Here is a 19,599-nt window from a genome sequence, read left to right as displayed (position 1 = left end):
ACTATGATCTTTGGGACGAGAGTCTTCACCGAGAAACCCATTTTCATCCTCACAAACTTTACCTTCTCGCAAATTTTCACAAGGCTTCGAGATAGTTAAAATGGTAAAGTTTTCTTCCAAATAATTTCCATGAACTATTGTCCACCACTTCTTATACTCATCGGAGCAGAATCTCTTCGCATTTGGGGGCATGGATGGAAATTGCACTCTAGACATTGAGTTGGAAAGAGTAATCAACCGCCAAAAAAGAAGCCCTTCATCCAAAGAAGCTTTGCGGACGTCTCGAACAAGAACCCCTGGGGGTATTTGATAAAATCCAAACTGACGACTAAAGCGGTGAGGACTATAAGGTTCAACCAAGAAGCGACTTCCTTGGCGCAAAGACAGATAGCCGGAACGGATGGCGATAAAATAATTCTGCTCAAGTTCCTCCGTGTTTCCATTATCAAGATATAAAAATTCTTTACTCCTTGTGATCATGGTGCAAGTCCAAGAAGCAAAATCTCCTTTGTGAATTCTTTTGCGAGCTTCAATTGAATCATAATGTTTTGCGCTCCCTTCGCCGGAAAAAGTCGCCATTTTTGGACCACGTGCTCCTTGCCAAACTTGGGTGTGAGTCTTAAAGTAATGCGCGAGCCAACCGTAGATGAAGTGTGTAGGAAAAGTCGCACATGCACGAGATGGACTTGAAGAAGCAGCAGTTTTGTTGAGGCCTCGATAAATGCTCGTCAATGTTGGAATAGCAAGACCCACCTTCCGCCCACTAGCCATGATGCTTGCCATCTTGAAAGTACTTGGACGAATAATTTTGGCACCACTTTGAGGAAGGACAAATACACATAACCAACAAGATACATATGCCGCCAAGTATGTCTCATCTTTTGAGTTGTCTCTGATTCCAAGCTTCGAAAATATAGCCTTCTCTGCAGGGGACCATTCTTCGTGTGTCTTGATATCGCCAAGTGGATTATATGTGGATTCAGGAGGCGTTGCCTTTTTATCTCTACGAGGGGGAGGTGAATGATACCGAAAAGCCTTCTTGAACCAAAATCTAACCCACTGATCAATAGTCACTTGAGAGCATGGATCATCTTTTGAATTTCCTCGAAGAATGTGAAAAGCATGAAGTAAGTGATTGCATGATCGAGGAAAGAATCTACTACCCGCTTCATCAATGCCGGTGAGCTCCTTGGCACTAGGGACGACTTCATCATATAAATTTCCGGTGATAGACAGGCCCGATAAAGAGTGCAAATCCCACAAAGAAATAGATAATTCGCCATGTGAAGTCAATAATGTATTGTTGAGTGGACACCACGCCTCGCAAAATGCCTTCATAATGTTGGAATCTCGATCATATGTGAATAATGAAGCATAAACCGGGTCATATATTTGTGCCGCTCGAAGCCTATGATCGCATCGACTAAGAATATCTTCAGTCCACTCCCAATAGCCTTTGACGTAATGAAATTCGCCAATAAATTGGAGTGTGTCATCCCACCTTGCCTGGCCTTCAATAATACGTCTTCCCAATGATGGCAATGGAACATGCTCTTGCAGTTGCTGATGGTGAGTAGATCGCAAAGCCCAAACTTTAGAATTCTTGGTGAAAGGAGTCTCGATGGACCACTCGGGAGCATAAAGCAAGTTTGTCAATCGCGGCCATGGTTTTGCATAACGACCGGCCACAGGCTCATCAACAATCAAAATAGTGCCTTTCTCTTCGGGTTGACCTTCGTCATCAAGAATCATCAAACGTTGAGTGCCGGAAGAAGAAGATATGTCCTTGAAAAAGACCATTGTGCTACATAAAAAAATAATAATAATAATAATTAATAAAAAATAGTGTTAATATGTAAATAATGGTATACAAAAAAAAATACGTAAGTGTAATATATATAACAATAAAATAATAATAAAAAATAAAATAATATTTGTACATATAAAACTAAATACATACATACAAGATTAGATTAAAAAAAAAAACTGAAAATTATGTGTAATGTTTCAAAATAATAATAATAGAAAAAAAAAATACGCAGACATCACAGTAAGAATAATAATTAATAAATAAAAAAAAAAACGTACATATGATTATATATATGTAACTAAATGATAGTAAAATAAAGATGTGAAGATAAAAAAAAAATAATAAATATATACGTATCATGTGCGTACGTAACATTTGCATATAATATTAAATAATAATAATACTAATAACATTTAAAGATTAAAAAACAAAATTATGCGTAACATATACACATATTAAAAACGAACTCAAAATTCAAGAAAAAAAATAGAATTATTATAAGATGCATGTAAATACCCAGATGTAAGACATGTGTACATACGTACATGTATATATATAAAATATTAATATAATAATTTCAAAAGTACATATGTGTATATATATATATATATAAAAGAAAATCACAAAACAAGAAAAGAAAACATAACAAAAACAAAAAAAAAAAAAATTATTAAAATTCGCTTAAAAAAAAAAAAAACAATACAAAACTTAATAAAATATAAGAAAAAAAAAACAAAACAAAAAAAACAAGTGGGACTTTTGTGATGTTCGCATACCAGACGAAAGGAAGAAGAAGTGGCCGCAATCAACCCAAAATCTTGGAGGCTCGGAGACTCTGCAAGCATGGAGTTAAAAAAATATTAGATACAAAAAAAAAAAACGGCATCAAAGAAAAGAAGTAGCCGACGAAAAAAAAAAAAAAACCAAACAAAAAAATAAACGGAAGGGCACGTACTCAATACTTGTATTCGAGGATGAGCGAGTGAATTCATGCCCTAATGTCTCTCTTTTATAATTGAAAAAAAGTGTGCATGGAAGGAAGGAATAAAAAGTTTCCATCTTTCAGAATGGAAAAACAATTCTAATTACAAAGAAATATGATATGATGCATGGGTCAGTATATATGTTTCCCTTTCTTCCTCATATTATACATATATATATATATATATATGCACACGTATAAATATATATATAATAAAATAAAGAGGCCAACTTATGGAAATAATTTATCGTGACTTATTCACTCAAAAAAAAAAATTGTGAATAAATCTCGAGGGGGCATTTGTAGACAATTAAATTTGTCTAGCTTAAATTTGTGGAAAATACCAAAAGAAGTATATATATTAAATATCAATAAAAAAAATAATTGACTATTTATTTATTGGAAATTAAATTCCTACAAAAAAATAAATAGTTAATTAATTTATATTTTAATATATTTTGTGATCAAATCAAGATTTTTAAATCAAGATTGCATCTTACAAAAATTGAATGAAATACTAATATTTTTAGTATTTCAAATCAAATCTTGAATCAAATGGAAGAAAATACTAATATTTTTAGTATTTAAAATCAAATATTGTGATTAATGGAAAATAATCACCAAATGAATCATGAGGAGCCAATCAAATTGCGACACCTCATCAAATGGAAATGGAAACATTCTGCATCCTTCACCTATAAATAGGAGGCAGATGATCAAGAAGAAAAAGACAACACAGAAGACTGAAGAAAAGGAGTAGAAGAATTCAATATTTTTCTCTCAAGTCATCTTCAAGAAGTTCAAGGAAATCAACGAAGATCAAGGCGAAATTCAAGTCATCTTCATCAAATTCATTAAATTCAAGGAGATCAAGGCGTGATTCAAGGAATTAATTGCGTTATTCTTCAAACACATTTAAATTCATTCAAATCCAAGAAGATTTCGTTCTTCACCAAATTCAAGATCAACAAAATTCAAGGCGTGATTCAAGGAGTTCATCGCGTTCTTCCCAAATTTTGAAGGTTAATTCGATAACAAGGTGTGAACCCATCGAATTAACGTTATCAAGATATCAAATCATCTTCCAAGAAGATCAAACACTCAAGAAATTCACATTTCACAAGAAATTGCCATTGAAGAGAAAAATCAAGGGATTATCTAGAGATTGTATTCACTAATCTTTATTTAAATCACTTTGTATCGATTTTCTATTTCTTAATTTTAAGAAATAAAGAATTTGAGTCACACACGCGATGAGTGGTAAAATTTCAAAACTAATATGATAATTTAAATATTAAAAATTTTATATTAAAATAAAACAATTAATAATTTTAAGTTCTAAAAAACTAGATAAAATATGATTAAAAATGGATAAATCATGGGATGTTGTTGTAGAAGAGAATTTCACCTGTAATGACACTGTCTTAATAGTGCATCTAAGGGTAAAAATTTATTGATATATGTGAGGTCTATTGAAAAAATAGTGGACCCCACATGTATTGATAAATCTCTACCTTTAGATATTGTTTGAGACAGTTTCTATAAATGTATGATCTAATTTACCGGGTTTCAGATGAGCTTTAAAGAATGAGGATTTGAGGGCATTTTTGCTAAATTAATTAAGGTTTCACCAAATTTATTTGAACATTAGTTGGTAAAAAAAAGGCAAATTTTAAATTAATTTAGCCTTCTTTGCACGCGATGCGTGCATATACATAAATATTTTTATTTTAATTAATTTTCATGTTATTTTTAGAACTAACATTATGAATTAGATATTCAAAAGTTTAATAGTGCTAACTATCTAATATAAAAATTTAAAAATACAAACAAAGATAGCGAGTGTCATTTTGGTAAATAAGATAAAATCTAGCGGTAAAAAAGATAATACCATATAAAATGACAAAATTTTGCCTAATAATTTTGGTTTTGTTTAGGTATGGAAACGGGGCGGGTTTGGCTAAACCCGAGCCCAGCCTGCCTCGCGAGCCCGGCGGGTCCAATCCGGGTTAGACCCGTTGGACCCACCAGAAATTATATAATTTTAAATTTATTGAATAAAAAAATTCAAAAAGTTTAAAATTATCAAAAAATCATTAAATTTAATTTCAAATTTATATTGATAATATTTAGGACGAAAAAAAAAATTCTCACAAATTAAAATTTATCAACTTGTATTTAATTACTAATTATTAACTAAAAAATTTATAATGATATATTTTCATACTAAACATATCATAATAAAATAAATTCATTTCAATCTAAAAATATTATAAACTAAAATTATGGATAAAATATTAATTATTTTGTATAAAAAACATAATTATATATATATATATATATATAGAGTTTTGCTATCCTGCCCACCCATCTTGCCCACCTAATGTGCTCACCATGAGGTGGCACTCAACTATTGGACGCACAATTCATCACATCCAATAGTTGAGTGCCACCTAATGGTGGGCACATTAAGTGGGCAGGATAGCAAAATTGTATATATATATATATATATTGTTATATATATACATTTTTAATTTATATAAACATATATCCTTTGGCGGGGTGAGTATGGTCAAACTCGAGACCCGTCCCTGACACGTTTGTAAACTCTCTTAACCGGGTCTAGACCTCACTCACTGTCATCCCTAGTTTTGTTGAAAATTAAGTTATGATATAATTGTAATTTAATCTCAAGTATCACCAATTAATTGAAAGTTAGTTAATTAAAAGATCTCTACTATAATAATATAGTACCTCCTCGGACCCTCTTAGCCGGGTCTAGACTTGCGCCTGCCGGGGCCGGGTCTAGACCCGACTCATTGTCATCCCTAGTTTTGTTGGAATTAAATTATGGTATAATCGTAATTTCATCTCAAGCTAGCATCACCAATTAATTAAAAGTTAGTTAATTAAAGGATATCTACTATAATAATATAGTACCTCCCAGGACCCTCTTGTGGACCCTCTTAGCCGGGTCTAGACTTGCGCCAATCGGGGTCGGGTCTAGACCCGACTCATTATCATCCCTAGTTTTGTTGGAATTAAATTATGGTATTATCGTAATTTCATCTCAAGCTAGCCTCACCAATTAATTGAAAGTTAGTTAATTAAAGAATCTCTACTATAATAATATAGTACCTCTCCGAACCCTCTTGTGGACCCTCTTAGCCCGGTCTAGGCTTGTGCCTGCCAGGCCCGGGTCTAGACCCGACTCATTGTCATCCCTAGTTTTTTTTGAAATTAAATTATGGTATAATCGTAATTTTATCTCAAGCTAGCCTCATTAATTAATTGAAAGTTAGTTAATTAAATGATCTCTACTGTAATAATATATATATATAGAGTTCTTTTATGGTGCCCAACTCATATGCCCAACTCCATGCCCACCATGTACAATATGTAAGTTGACCAACACAATTGATGAGTTGACTTATCACATATTGTACATGGTGGGCATGGAGTTGGGCATATAGAGTTGGGCACCAATAAAAGAACTCTATATATATATATATATATATATATATATATATATTATATATATATATATATATATATATAGTAAGATTTACGTTTACTAACGAGTGTGATAGTTAGCTGCATGTGTATGCATATATAAGTTCAAATGTCATATTCCGATTGCAATATATCAATAAATAATTATTGTATCCCAATAATTGAATACTTTGTGTTAAATGATTATTGAACCGATAATATTGACTTAATAGCAAACATAAGATTGAACTTTTTCGATTTACCAAATGTTATTAATAGTGATAATAATGCAACTCACATTTTTTAAACTAAAATAATTCAAGCTTTACGTTCATATGTTTTACACTTATTTATTTATATTTAAATAAATTATCATTTCGATTTTTTTAAAAAAAAGTGAAAAAGACTTTATTTTACCACAAAATTTGAATATACTGATTTACCACTAGTTTCGCACAACTCTTTCTCCTCTTAAGGAAAACAAAATGACGAGATGTTATCAGCAAAGATTTGTTTCCTAAAAATTTAAAATGTCATTATTTATTAAAATTTAAAATTGGTAGGTATCAAATTCAATCAACGATATATTAGATAAATAATAACTTGAAATATATCTCTAATGTTTTGAGAGAAAATCGCATTAAAGGGACTTCCAACAAACACTTTGCGCGCATTAAGGAGTTCTCAGAACAGGTAACAAGTAACAACTCATCATTTTGGGTTTCAGCAAGAAAATTAAGGATTTATTTTTTTCAAAAAAACATCATTGTTGGTTTTTTGAGCGTATATTCTGGGTTTTTTTCCTTCGTTCAATCACAAGATTTTTTATCATTGTATGTGTGATTTTGTGTTTTGCTTTGTACGTTTTGCACTTTTTTACTTCCTTATTCTATTTTCTTTGATATTTCAGGTTGATTGTTAAAGTAATGAGTGCAAGCATTGATCTTGATAGCAATGCCCGTAAGAAACCGAGACTGAATGGTCGAGACATCATTAGTAATTTACCTCCAACTATTATCCGTCATATTCTATCTCTTCTACCTGCAAAGGATGTTCTTCGAACTTCGGTGTTGTCCAAGGCCTGGGAATACAAATGGACTTGCATTTATAATATACATATAGACGAGAAAACATGGTTTTCACGGAAAAAGGGGAGGACGAAGACGAAGACGAAGACGAAGAGTGTAGTTAACTTTGTAGACAGGATTCTCCTCTTTTCCCGAGCAACCATTAAAAGCTTCCATCTATCGTGTTCGTACAAGTACAGCCCAACTCAAATCATAACATGGATTTCCGCCGTGGTAATGAGAAATGTTGAGGATTTGCAAATAGATTATGACCATAAAGGAGTTATTTTACCCCGTTGCCTTTTTAATTGCACGTCCTTGAGTAGACTGAAACTTGGATTACCTTGTACTTTCAGAGTTCCGGTAGAGAACTGGTCTTCCAACGTCCTTAAAATTTTGCATCTTGACAAAGTCGAAATTCTAAACGATTCATGTGTTTCCGACACGCTGGTGCTTGATTTTCCGGTCTTGGAAACTATTGAACTATGCAATTGCAAATGGTTGAAAGTAAAATTTGTGGAAATCAAGGCTCCAGCATTAACTAAGTTCAATGTGGTACACCACTCGCTTCCTAAAGGAGTGAAATGCCAGATCAGGATATTTGGAGCCAAACTTTTGAAGTTTGATCTTTATGGTCATTTTGTAGAAAGTATTGATCTCAGCATGTCATCAGTTTTTTCTGCAGTTGTTGATTGCCGCAGCACCGCGGATGATTTTGTAGTAATTAGAAAGGATGGGTTATTTGCTCGTTCCTTACTCAAAGAATGCTTTGGTATAAGTCGCTTGCGATTATCAGGTGATGTCGTGGAGGTCAGTTTCTCTAACAATACTCTCATTATATTACATTGTTAGTCATCACATACTTGTGTTCTCCCCCAAGAGTAAATGAAAAACCAATTGATGTAATTCCTACTTCTAGCTTGTTTTGAATCTCAATGACATCTCGACCCCAAACAAATATAATGGAACTTATTTGAAGCATTATTCCTCTTTATTCTTTTATTTTATGTGGTCCCTAACCCTGGTTTCTTGATTAAATGGAACTTGAAAATCAGCCATGATAACATTTGGTTTTATATACTGTGTCAGGGCTTTGCGAGATCTAAAAGAGGGACTGCACTTCCTAAATTTAATATGCTGAAACGACTAGAGCTTGTTAGAAAATGCAAGATTGGAGCACTTCTAGAGATGCTTCATGTGATGCCATATCTTGAATCAACCACCTTTTATATGGTAAGTTCTTTTGATGATTTCCACCCATTGGCAATCACTGGTTGATGTTCTCCTTATGTAAATTTCATGTCTAACTTGTTAAAACTCTAACTTAATTGCCCCTCTCGATTCTTACTTGTCATGACTGGTTATTATATATATTCAAGGTAGGTAGTTTTGTTTTTACAGTTGCAGTGGCATGACTATGATTATGAGGAGGTGAAATCAGTGCCAACCTGTATTACGAATCACCTAAATGAAGTTCAGTTTCATCAATTCAGCGGAAAGCCACCGCATATTCATTTGGCAGATTTTTTGCTGACTAATGCTGTAAGGTTGAAGAAAATGTTGGGGCTCTTTAGAAAGAAACACGGCGAAAGGAAGATTGAAAAGAACTTCTGGGAAAAACTAAAGAGAGTGTATGGAGGTGGGAATTTTGAGCTGGGTTCTTCGGTACAAAATATGACGGACTTTGAACTTTTGTTCGGATGAAAAACCTTGTGAAATCGTTTCACTGTGTCCGTTCTTATTTGGTTGTTGGTTTGTTGGATTCATTTCATTTTCTTCTGCACTTCCAAGTATGAAATATTTTGTTAATTCGTTTTGATATACTGTTATAATAACTACTTGCTCATGATAATTCATTTCCAGTTATAAATATATTATTATTATTATTATATAGTGCACGAAGATGTTAATGAATAAGCCAAAAGTTCCTGAATCGATAAATATGAATGTTTTTTAATCAAGAAGATTTTATGAATTTTTATTGACTTATCAAATTTGATATCACTATCATTCTCTCAAATTGGTAGAGAATCCCCATATTATCTAGAATAAATAAATAATGTGGGCCCATGAAGCGCAACATAATGTTTGTGAAAATACGTATTGAGAAAAACTCCAGAATATATATTCAAGACAAGCTTGATCAAAAAATGATATGCATATCAATTTTATGATTATAAATACATTGGTGTAGTTGATTTATTTTGCCTCCAATCAACTATTAAACCATGTAAATAAATGCGTCATAGTTGGTGATATCTGAAATATATGTTGTAAATATTATGCCAAATGATTATGTACTGAAAGTTAATGTTGTGCGGTAAATGCACTACATAAATCTCTTGAAGAGATTATAAATATGTTGGAAATAAATTTGATCTTATCATCAATTATTTTGAACAATGAGATTTTATGACGCGAAATTCTCATTCGTTATTCTTGTGAAACAATGTTTTCAACATTGAGGGGAGGAAGTAGAAGCTACAAGAATATTTGAGATCGATCCTAATGAAATATAAAGTGAACATGATGTTCAAAGTTTAAATCTCAAATACATTATTTGATCTTGTGTATAAGATCGTTTAGCTTCATTTATGTTCTAGTTGAACATTATATATAAATCGTCTTTAGTGACAAAACCGCTTTAAAGAAAATAAGTGAATATCTCAATGTGAAAAGAACAATGGAGGTTGGTCGTTATGAAATAAATCGACGTCCTGCATGACCATATTTTATATTACTTGCAAGTAAATGAAAAATGACGCTAGAAGCGTGAACGACCAATTATTTCAATGAATCCAATTTGGATTATGTTATTGATGAAGAATAACAAGTATATTAAAAGATGAGATTGCACAAATTATTTGGGATCGAAATGATATAATCATTAGTGTGTTTTGCTATTATGAAAAATGATGATTATTTTGAACAACAATTTGTAGAGATTGTCAATAACAAATGATTGACAAGTGACATGTCGCATATGAGCAAATATTAGCAAAGTTTCGCAAAATATTTTATTTAGATTATGAGAAAATATTTGCACTTGTCATGAATACACTGATTTGACGGTGATATATTTAGAAACATCCTCGAAGGATTTGATGCTCAAAATATTATTTTTGCCAAAATTGAAGAAGAAAAGATATTTGGTCTTGAAGTACTATGTCTATGGCAAAATCAACATCTAAATCAATTTTTGGCAAATAAGTGTATAAAATTGAAATATTAAGAGTTAATAATTGAAAGTGATGCTTGAAAGAGGGAGAGCAATTAAAGTTGTACTCTTTTTCCCTTGTCTATGATTTTTTCCGCGTGGTTTTTCATAACAAGGTTTTTAATGAGGCAATTAACAAGTATCAAGAGATGTCGTACTCTTTTTCCTTCATTAGGATTTTGTCCCACTGAGTTTTTTCTGATAAGGTTTTAACGAGGTGCATCCATCGTCGGGAAAATATCCAAAGAAAATATATGTTGTTGTACTCTTTTTCCTTCGTTCAAATTTTTTCCACGGGGTTTTATTGTCAAGGTTTTAACAAGGCAACATTTGAGTCCCGATGAAATTCTCAGACATACATCTTGCCAAATGGAGATTTTGAAGAATCGATTGCTTGTGCAAATAATCATCTAAGGGGAAGTGTTATAAATTCATTATGAATAACGCTAGAGGTACAACATATATCGTGTACAACGATATTTACAACAAATATATCATGAAATTTTGCTATTATATCGCGATATTTTACATTCAATTTATCATGAGATTTTGATAAATGAAATTTTTGTATTGAATTTTTTGTGTTGTACAAATTAATGTACAAATTTGGTTGTACATATAGCATTGCTCATTTATTATTATTATAGATGATTTCTTTATGTGATCAAGATAAATATGCATGTAAAGATAGTATTTGTCCAGATTTGTATCTTGTAATCTTTTCCTATAAATAGAGGTGATTGAGTTCAATGAAATTTACACCTGAGTATTAACTAATATGAATTCTCTCTTCTCTCATATTAATTCTCTCTACTCATCTCTCTATTTCTATTTTGATTTATAACATTTACATTCATTATAGCCCTCCATAGCGTTATTTTAATTTGTGTGCATATGCTTCGATTTTTTGTATATGTATGAACATTTATATCATCAGATTTTTGTGCAAGTATATATAATATCAAAATTAAATTTTGAAAATAATTAATTCTTTAACAATTTTTCAGAAAGGACTTTGGGCCTGGGGAGCATATTATTTATATAAAAAATAATATTTAATATTTAATGTTATTTCCAAGACAAATTTAATGACTAATAATAATAATAATAATAATAATAATAATAATAATAATAATAATAATAATAATAATAATGATGGTTACTACAACACCACTTCTTGAGGATTTCCAAGATGTGAGATCTTTAGAAAAAAAATTGATATGGGATCGATTTCTGAAACTAAACGACAATGGAAGCCACCTCGGCGAAGTTATCTGAAAATGAATTTGGATGCTCGTGTTAATTTATAGCGTGGGAGGAGTTGTGCGAGATCTTCAAGGCAGATTGTTATTGGCATTCGAGAAGCAGATCAACCAACCTATTTTAGTTTCCCATGGAGAGCTACTAGCCATTCGCGAGGGTGCCCTTCTCTCTTCACAAAAAGAGCTTTCAAGATGTTCGCATTGTAATGGATTTCTTACAGGCAGTGCAAGCAGTCTCTGCCTCTCAGAATAATTTCAGTTACATTGTTATTTGTGTTTTAAATCTAAAAACATACATGCAACAACATGATATCAGATTTTATACATGTACGTGTATATATCGGTCAATGTAGTGGCCCATAAGGTTGCTAATTTTTCTTCTTCGCTCCTTCATCATGATTTGTTTGGATGAATGAATTTTTTTTTTCTTGTTGGTTCAACTTGTAACACAAGATTTCAATTAATAAAATTATAAGTTCTCATAAAAAACAATAATAATATGTTTGATAAATTATCATATACTTTGGTAGGGAGGTTTAAAATTTTTAGTTTTCAGTTTTTAGAATTTTGTTTTTAAAAGTACCTTGAAATATGGAATGCACAAGAATATAAGACATTTCTTTTAAGCTTGTGATAACCTTGTGAAAAAAAATATTATATGAGATTAATAAAGATATATGTTATTTTGTATTATTTTACAATATATATAATATATGCTCTAGGAATTAACTTTATAATTTTTTAAAGTAAAAATATTATTAAATTTTTAATTTATATATATACGTTTTGTTTTTTTATGAAAAATATTTTTAAAATATATTTATAATACATTTGATAAATAATATTCCGTACAAAATAACCTTGGGATTAGTATCCATTATTTATTAATTATCTATTGTGATTTATTTTAAAAATTAAAATTTTTAAGTTAATAAATCGTAAAACATGAGATAAATTATGAAAAATTAACAATTAAATTACATAAATTAATTTCTAAAATATTAGAAATGATATAATATTAAACAAAAACTCCTATTATTTAATGAATTTCTTTTAATTTAATAGCGTGTTTTCTTCTATTTATGGACATTGAGTCATTGACAAATTCATTCATAAAAATTTTGAGTCAGGATGATTAAGCAACTTACTAAAAAAAAGTAATCAATAAAAGAGTACAATTATCAAGTAATTAAAATAAAGTGTATTTAACATAAACTATAGTGTAAATATCAATCCTCATTCTCTTATGATATTATACAGTTGTTTATTACATATGTATGCATGTAGGATATTTGTGATCACTGATGTGTTTGTCACGATTGAGTTAGCGACTGATAGAGTGATTCTCGATTAACCCATATATATGCCAAACAACTTAGACTAGTTCTAAGTGCGGAAGATGTTCGAGCATATATATATATATATATATATATAGTGGCGTACCCAGAAATTTTTAACCAGGGGGTGAATTCAATAAATTTTAAAAATTAATACAACACAAAAATATAATAAAAATAATATATTAATGTTTTTACAATAACACTCTCCTAGATTTCATACTTTGAAAATGCTGAATAATAGCTTCATTATCAATTGTATCAAACACATCTTGCTCAATATATGGTACTAAAAAATCATTTAACATATCATCTCCCAACCGATTACGAAGTTATGTTTTGACGATTTTCATTGCTGAAAACACTCTCTCTACAATTGGAATTGCAACAGGCAATAATAATGCTAACTTTAAAAGTAAATATACCAAAGGATATAATTGATGTTTCTTCGATTCAACCATTCTTTTAGCAAGCTCGCTAATCCCCGTAGTCTCAGAGAACTGTTTGTTACTTCGCATGCCAAAGATAAAGCTCTCAAGTTGGTATTCAAGATGCATTAACTCAATTGGAGAGAAATCAGATGGATAAAAATGAGCAAATTGAAGCAATTTTCCTTTATCATAAGCAGAGAATGAATTTGATGGATCAAGACAAGCCATACATAACAACAACTCTGTATTCATCTCGTTAAAGCGATTGTTCAACTCATGAAGTTGCAGATCTATCACTTCGTAGAATGTTTCAACACGAAAATAGTGAATATTTGTTCTTCCTTCAGTATTTCGTCGTGATCTCCCATGAAAGACAAACAACTTTTCCATATATGTGCGGGGTGACTACCTTGTATTTAACACAAAATAAAGAAACTTCTTTCAATAAAGAATCCCAACCATCATCTCTCATAGTTTGCAGCTGTGATTGCTTGATCTTACATGAATAATTGCATTTACGATGTCTTGGTCTTTTATTTGCAAAGCTTGTGACAAATCATTTGTGACTGCCAATATATTCTTCATTAAGTGCATCTGAAATATGAATTCATATTTTCCCATCAATACCAATAGATTATTTGCTTGTGCCCTTTGCTTGTGATCTTTTCACTCCTCTTCAACAATTAAAAGTACATCAATAACTGAAGGGTATAAGCATATCAAACTCAACAATGTATTTTAGTGTAAACCCCAACGTGTACTCCCAGCTTTTTTCAACATCTTCTCTTGATTCATACCTCGTCCAGTCAAGATATCATCATTGCAAATTCCTTCAATAACATTTTCAAATTGTTTCTCACGAAGTATGTCCCTTCGCTTGCATGATGCTCCAACAATATTTCTCAATTGTGCAACAACATCAAAAAAAGTAGAAATTCTCATGTGATTTTCCGCAACAACTACAAGTGTAAGTTGTAGTTGATGAGCAAAACAATGAACAAAATAAGCAGACTTGTTCTCCATCATAATTAAACTTTTTAATCCATTAAATTCTCCTCTCATATTGCTAGCTCCTCTTATCATTGCCCAAATTAGATATAGATAACCCATGTTGGCACAACAAAGAATCAATTGAAGTCTTAAGTGATAAAGCGGTAGTATCTCTTACATGTACAATGCCTAGAAAGTGTTCAACATTGTATCTCCTTTCATCTAAAAATCGTAAAGCTACTGCCATTTGCTTTTAATAGATACATCACGAGCCTCATCAACCAATATTGTAAATAATTCATCACCAAGATCTCCAAGAATAGAATTAGTGGTTAAATAGTCAATGGATCAAATAATTTCATGTTGAATCGTAGGCGATGTTAGTTTGAGATTTTCAGGAGCATTGTCCAGTGCGACTCTATTGATATCCTCATTATGGTTAGCAAGAAATCTTAAGAGTTCAAGAAAATTACCATGATTGAGTGAGTCTCTAGATTCATCATGACCACGAAATGGTAATCCTTGACGCACAAGAAATCGTATGCAATAAATTGAAGCGGTCAAACGAACACGATAATCGGCAGCTACCTGACTAGACTGCTTTACCAAACAAGTTTCAATGTGTTGTTTTTGATTCATTAAGTCATAAGCTGCCATGATACACCTATTGTGAACGCTGCCCTGATTTCCAACATGTTCGTGGAATTTTTCCATCTTTCTCTAATTTGTAAATCCCTCAATAACAAAAGTATCACCACCACATTGATCACCACGATCAGCTTTGAATAAATAGCAATAAAGATAGAAGGCCGCATCTTTTGCAATGCTATACTCTAACCAATTAGGATGATAACTGAACCATATAGATCAAAATCTTCGTTTCTCCTTCCCACAAGTACGCCAAGAAAATTTATGATTCATAGGCTGAAATGGACCATTTTGTAAATAATAACGTCGAACAATCACTCTTTCATTCACATTATACTCTAGGATGTTCCTTCTTAGCCCAGGATCTCTAGGATACTCATTCGATTCAGCAGCAGCAGGAGGAGGTGGTTGTAGAGGGGGAGATGCCCGATTTGAAGTAGGTTCATCTCGCATCTTCTTAAAATACCTCAACATTGTTATTTTACCTGATTTATCATTAACAAATTTAACATGCCATTTTAAAATCATAATAATCGATTCCCCAAAATATCAACAATCTACAATATTAAGTCAAAACCGTCCACTACAAGTCTACAACTAAAAGCATAAATAGAATATTTCCATTGTCCACTGATGAGTGATGACTAATCCACCGCCCACTATCTCCACAAAACAAGAAGAGAAACAATTTTATATTTATTTAATTATATTTTGAATTCTTGATAGATGGTGCGAACAAAATGAACAATTATGATAATGCAATCAAACGGCAATCACCAACAAGAAATAGTTCAAGAATGGAGATTAATAAACAGATAAACTTAAATATGAAATTTACTTACTGAAATCGGGAGTTCAAGGAAAGACTCGAGAAATGAGATCGGTCGATTGGGGGTTCTCTATTCACTATTTCACGCCTTTCTTATTTGTCCACACGTTTAGTCTGTACACGCTGTCTAAAAATTGAAATTTAGATTTTAGGGTGAAGATTGCAAGAAGACAGCTGAGAAGTATACCAGCTAAGGGCTAAGCCCAACGCCCCACGGCCCACTCCATGTTTAGTTAAAACTTAAAACTTAGCCCATACATTATAAATAGACCACATATATAGAACTAGTTATTTTTTTTAAAAAAAAAATCACGAGGGCGGTCACATAATTTAAACATGTATTTAAAAGAGATATTACATATATAGTACTATTTTTTTAAAATTTGAGAGGGGGAGGGGGGAGGGGGGGGGGGGGGGCGGTCGCACCCCCTCGGGACCATCTAGCTACGCCAATGTATATATGAAGAGTATATGTAAACTGATAAGATAATATATTAGTTCTAAGTCTTGTAACTTTCATGTTTTTTTAATCTTGTTGTGATTAATTTACTATCATAGTCCATAGATTTGTACTTTTTAACCCTAGAACTCCTTTCTCATCAACGTGAGGATACGTAACCGGAAAATGGTAACGTGATGATTGGTTTTTGTTGATGTGTCTAATGACATGCTAGCACTTTGATGAAAAATAAACAAAATCACAAAAAAAAAAAAAAAATCAAGTTAGTGGACTAGCACTCTGAATTCATGGTAAATCCTGAAAAATATTGGATAAAAAAATATAATTTCTGAAACTTGATGTTCAGAAAACACCGGAAAATTTCACTTCTTTGTTGCCTCAGTTTAAAGAAAATGGTCGTTGTTTTCGTTAAGTATATATATACTTGCATCGTTTGCACGGGATGCGCGCATGTACATAAATTTTTTATGTTAATTTATTTTCATGTTATAACTTACATGATGAGTTGGATACTCAAAAGTTTAAGAGTGATAGCTATCTAATCTAAAAATTTAAAAATACAAAAAAATATAGCAATTGACATTTTGATAAGTAAGATATCATTTAATGGTTAAAAAAAGAGAAGATCATATAAAATGACTAATTTGTCTAAAAATTTTGATTTTGTTAGGAACTTAGTTAGGATAACATCGTAATTTCATCTCAAACATTCATTTTAAATTTCACCAATTAATTGAAAGTTAGTTAATTAAAGGGTCTCAACTGTAATAACCTAGTAAGATATATACATATACATATATTATTTAAATATATTCTATATTATCGTCTGTATATTTTGTAATTATATTTTTCATTTTATCTCTTAGGCTTTCTAGTTGTATATAAACATTCTTGTATTCATTCGTGGGAATATATCAAAGAAATATTATTTCATCAATTTCTACATGGTATCAGAAGTCTCTGGCCTACACCACTAAAATTTTCCTAACCCTACTACACGCAGCCGCCGCCGTAGATCGTCGTCTCTTCCCATGGCTTCCACCACTACTCCTGCTGCTGCTCCTGTAACTTTGATCTCCTTCAATGCTGCTGCTCATGTGCCCTTGAAGCTCACCTCCTCCAACTTTCTCTCATGGCGACTGCAGTTTACGACCATCCTTACTGGTCATGATCTTCTTGGATTTGTTGATGGCTCTCATCCCTGTCCGCCCAAATTCGTCACCAGCGCCACCACTACCACGCTGAATCCTGAGTACAATGCCTAGACCCATCAGGATTAACTGATTTTAAATATTATCATTGGATCCATGTCTCCCTCACTGATTCCGTTTATTGCCACTGCCACCACATCTGCAGATGCTTGGAACATCATCACCCTCACTTATGGCAAGCCCTCTCGTGGGCACATCACTCAGTTAAAGATGTAGCTTCGCAATCCCATGAAGCTGTTGGAAAACTGGCGAGTTCCCAGACCAATTACGATTGATACCCGGTGCAGCGGAAGTTTAAAAATTTTCATGGAACGTTTCCATGGTATGGGTATCAACCGTTCATCGATTGAATTACGTGTGTGTAAAATTTAAATAACAATTAAATAAATTTTACCTCAAATCTCGCAACGAGATTAATGGACACCAACAGAACAATTCTGCTCTTGTTGTCTCTCCCTGGAACCGATGAACGCCTTCAATCAGGTCCACGAACAGAGGTTTAATCCCTCTGATAGATTGCACTAGAAAATCTATCAGAAGTTTTCTGCGAAGAGATTGAACGAATCTGATTCGTTATTCCTTACTGCGATTCAAAATCACAGACCGGAATTTTCTCGGGCAGAGCAAAGGGAGGGGACGGCCGATCGGTTTTGAGAGGGTATAGGGTTTTCGAAATTTTCTCTCAAAATTTATGACCTGTTGTGTGTAATTTCTGTACTGAAATAACTTATTTATAATGCAGGCCACTAACACCTTAGGGCCCATTAGTCATAAGCTGGGGCCCGACAAGCAAAGCCCGCTCGTTCAGAAATTAATATAAAATTCATCGTGACTCCGATTGATGAAACGATTTCACAAATGTGCACAGAAACCATTTCTGCACGTTTTAAAGTCAAAATAAATTTTCCTGAATCCGAATTCAGTGGTTTCCAAAAATGTCCATCCCTATGTCATTTTAGGAAATCCTACTCCCTTACTCTTATTTAAGAAGTCCAACTCCTTAGTTCATTAAATTTAACTCTTTAAATTTAACTATCTCAACGGGGATTAAAACTCCATTACACTGTGTGACCCTCAATGGTTCAGGGATACAGCTAGCCGTGGGCTCACAACTCCTTGTGACTCGGAACAACACTTTCCGACTTGCCCAACGAATCATGGTAAAGCGCCTAGCAACATCGCCCATGATTCCCTAGGTATCACTGATAGTGCCTACAAGAACCAGTAGATTTTGGTTAACGTACAGTACGGTCCCTTCATCCATATATCCCGATCGAATCAACAACCATTGGTATATCGAGAGTCGCTCAAGATTCGATAACTATGCAATGCATCTTGAAGATCAAATTAGTGACATCGCATGTGCTACTAAGAAACCATTTCTTAAATCACATCAAGTACTCTGGCCAGAGATTTGTCACACTAATATCTCCTCAGATCGCATAGGATATCCACACTCGCAAGTATGTGGTGAATCCTTGACAACAATGCATTGACTCCTATATGTGTCGTAACTGTACCCAATCTCGACACCTGATGACCCCCTCAGAGTCGGTAAACGAGTCAAAGCACAGTACTAGCATATAGAGTCTCCATGATGTTTCAAGTCGTAAGGACTAATGGTGTACAACCAAAACCGCGGACTTTATCCACTCGATAAGTGATAACCACTTGGAAAGTCCGGATAGGGTAGTTCGACTATTCATCCTATGAATATCCATTTGCATGCTTCGAACATCTCCATGTTCCCTACCAATGAAACGTGGTACTCCGCATCGCAAATGCTAGTCTCAAACTCGAGCGATCCTTATCCTTATTATCGGACGGCTCAATCGACTAGGAACGGTTTTAGAATATACAGTG

At 32.7% G+C, this 19,599-nt stretch overlaps 2 protein-coding genes across 3 annotated transcripts; one reads left to right on the top strand and one right to left on the bottom strand.

The window, feature by feature from the left end:
- Positions 1 to 6,886: 6,886 nt before the first annotated feature.
- LOC140866903 (F-box/FBD/LRR-repeat protein At3g14710-like) lies at positions 6,887 to 9,087 on the top strand. Of its 2 annotated transcripts, none has more exons than XM_073271967.1 (4): positions 6,887 to 6,977; positions 7,195 to 8,161; positions 8,441 to 8,584; positions 8,753 to 9,087. In XM_073271967.1, the coding sequence occupies exons 2-4, from the start codon at positions 7,211 to 7,213 to the stop codon at positions 9,053 to 9,055; spliced, it is 1,398 nt and encodes a 465-aa protein (XP_073128068.1). In that variant the 5' UTR covers positions 6,887 to 6,977; positions 7,195 to 7,210; the 3' UTR covers positions 9,056 to 9,087. The 2 variants fall into 2 exon arrangements, with proteins under 2 accessions (XP_073128068.1, XP_073128069.1); XM_073271968.1 differs by lacking the exon at positions 6,887 to 6,977 and adding an exon at positions 7,043 to 7,117.
- Positions 9,088 to 13,499: 4,412 nt separating this feature from the next.
- Positions 13,500 to 15,245, bottom strand: LOC140862405 (uncharacterized). Its single transcript, XM_073265426.1, has 5 exons — positions 15,062 to 15,245; positions 14,396 to 14,557; positions 14,292 to 14,299; positions 14,100 to 14,192; positions 13,500 to 14,003 (listed from the first exon to the last, which is right to left on the bottom strand). The coding sequence occupies exons 1-5, from the start codon at positions 15,243 to 15,245 to the stop codon at positions 13,500 to 13,502; spliced, it is 951 nt and encodes a 316-aa protein (XP_073121527.1).
- Positions 15,246 to 19,599: the final 4,354 nt, after the last annotated feature.

Source organism: Henckelia pumila, chromosome 4 (assembly GCF_033568475.1).
Source record: "Henckelia pumila isolate YLH828 chromosome 4, ASM3356847v2, whole genome shotgun sequence".
Lineage (NCBI taxonomy): Eukaryota > Viridiplantae > Streptophyta > Magnoliopsida > Lamiales > Gesneriaceae > Henckelia > Henckelia pumila.
Note: the sequence above shows the minus strand (reverse complement) of the source record. Positions and strands in the feature narration are given on the sequence as shown.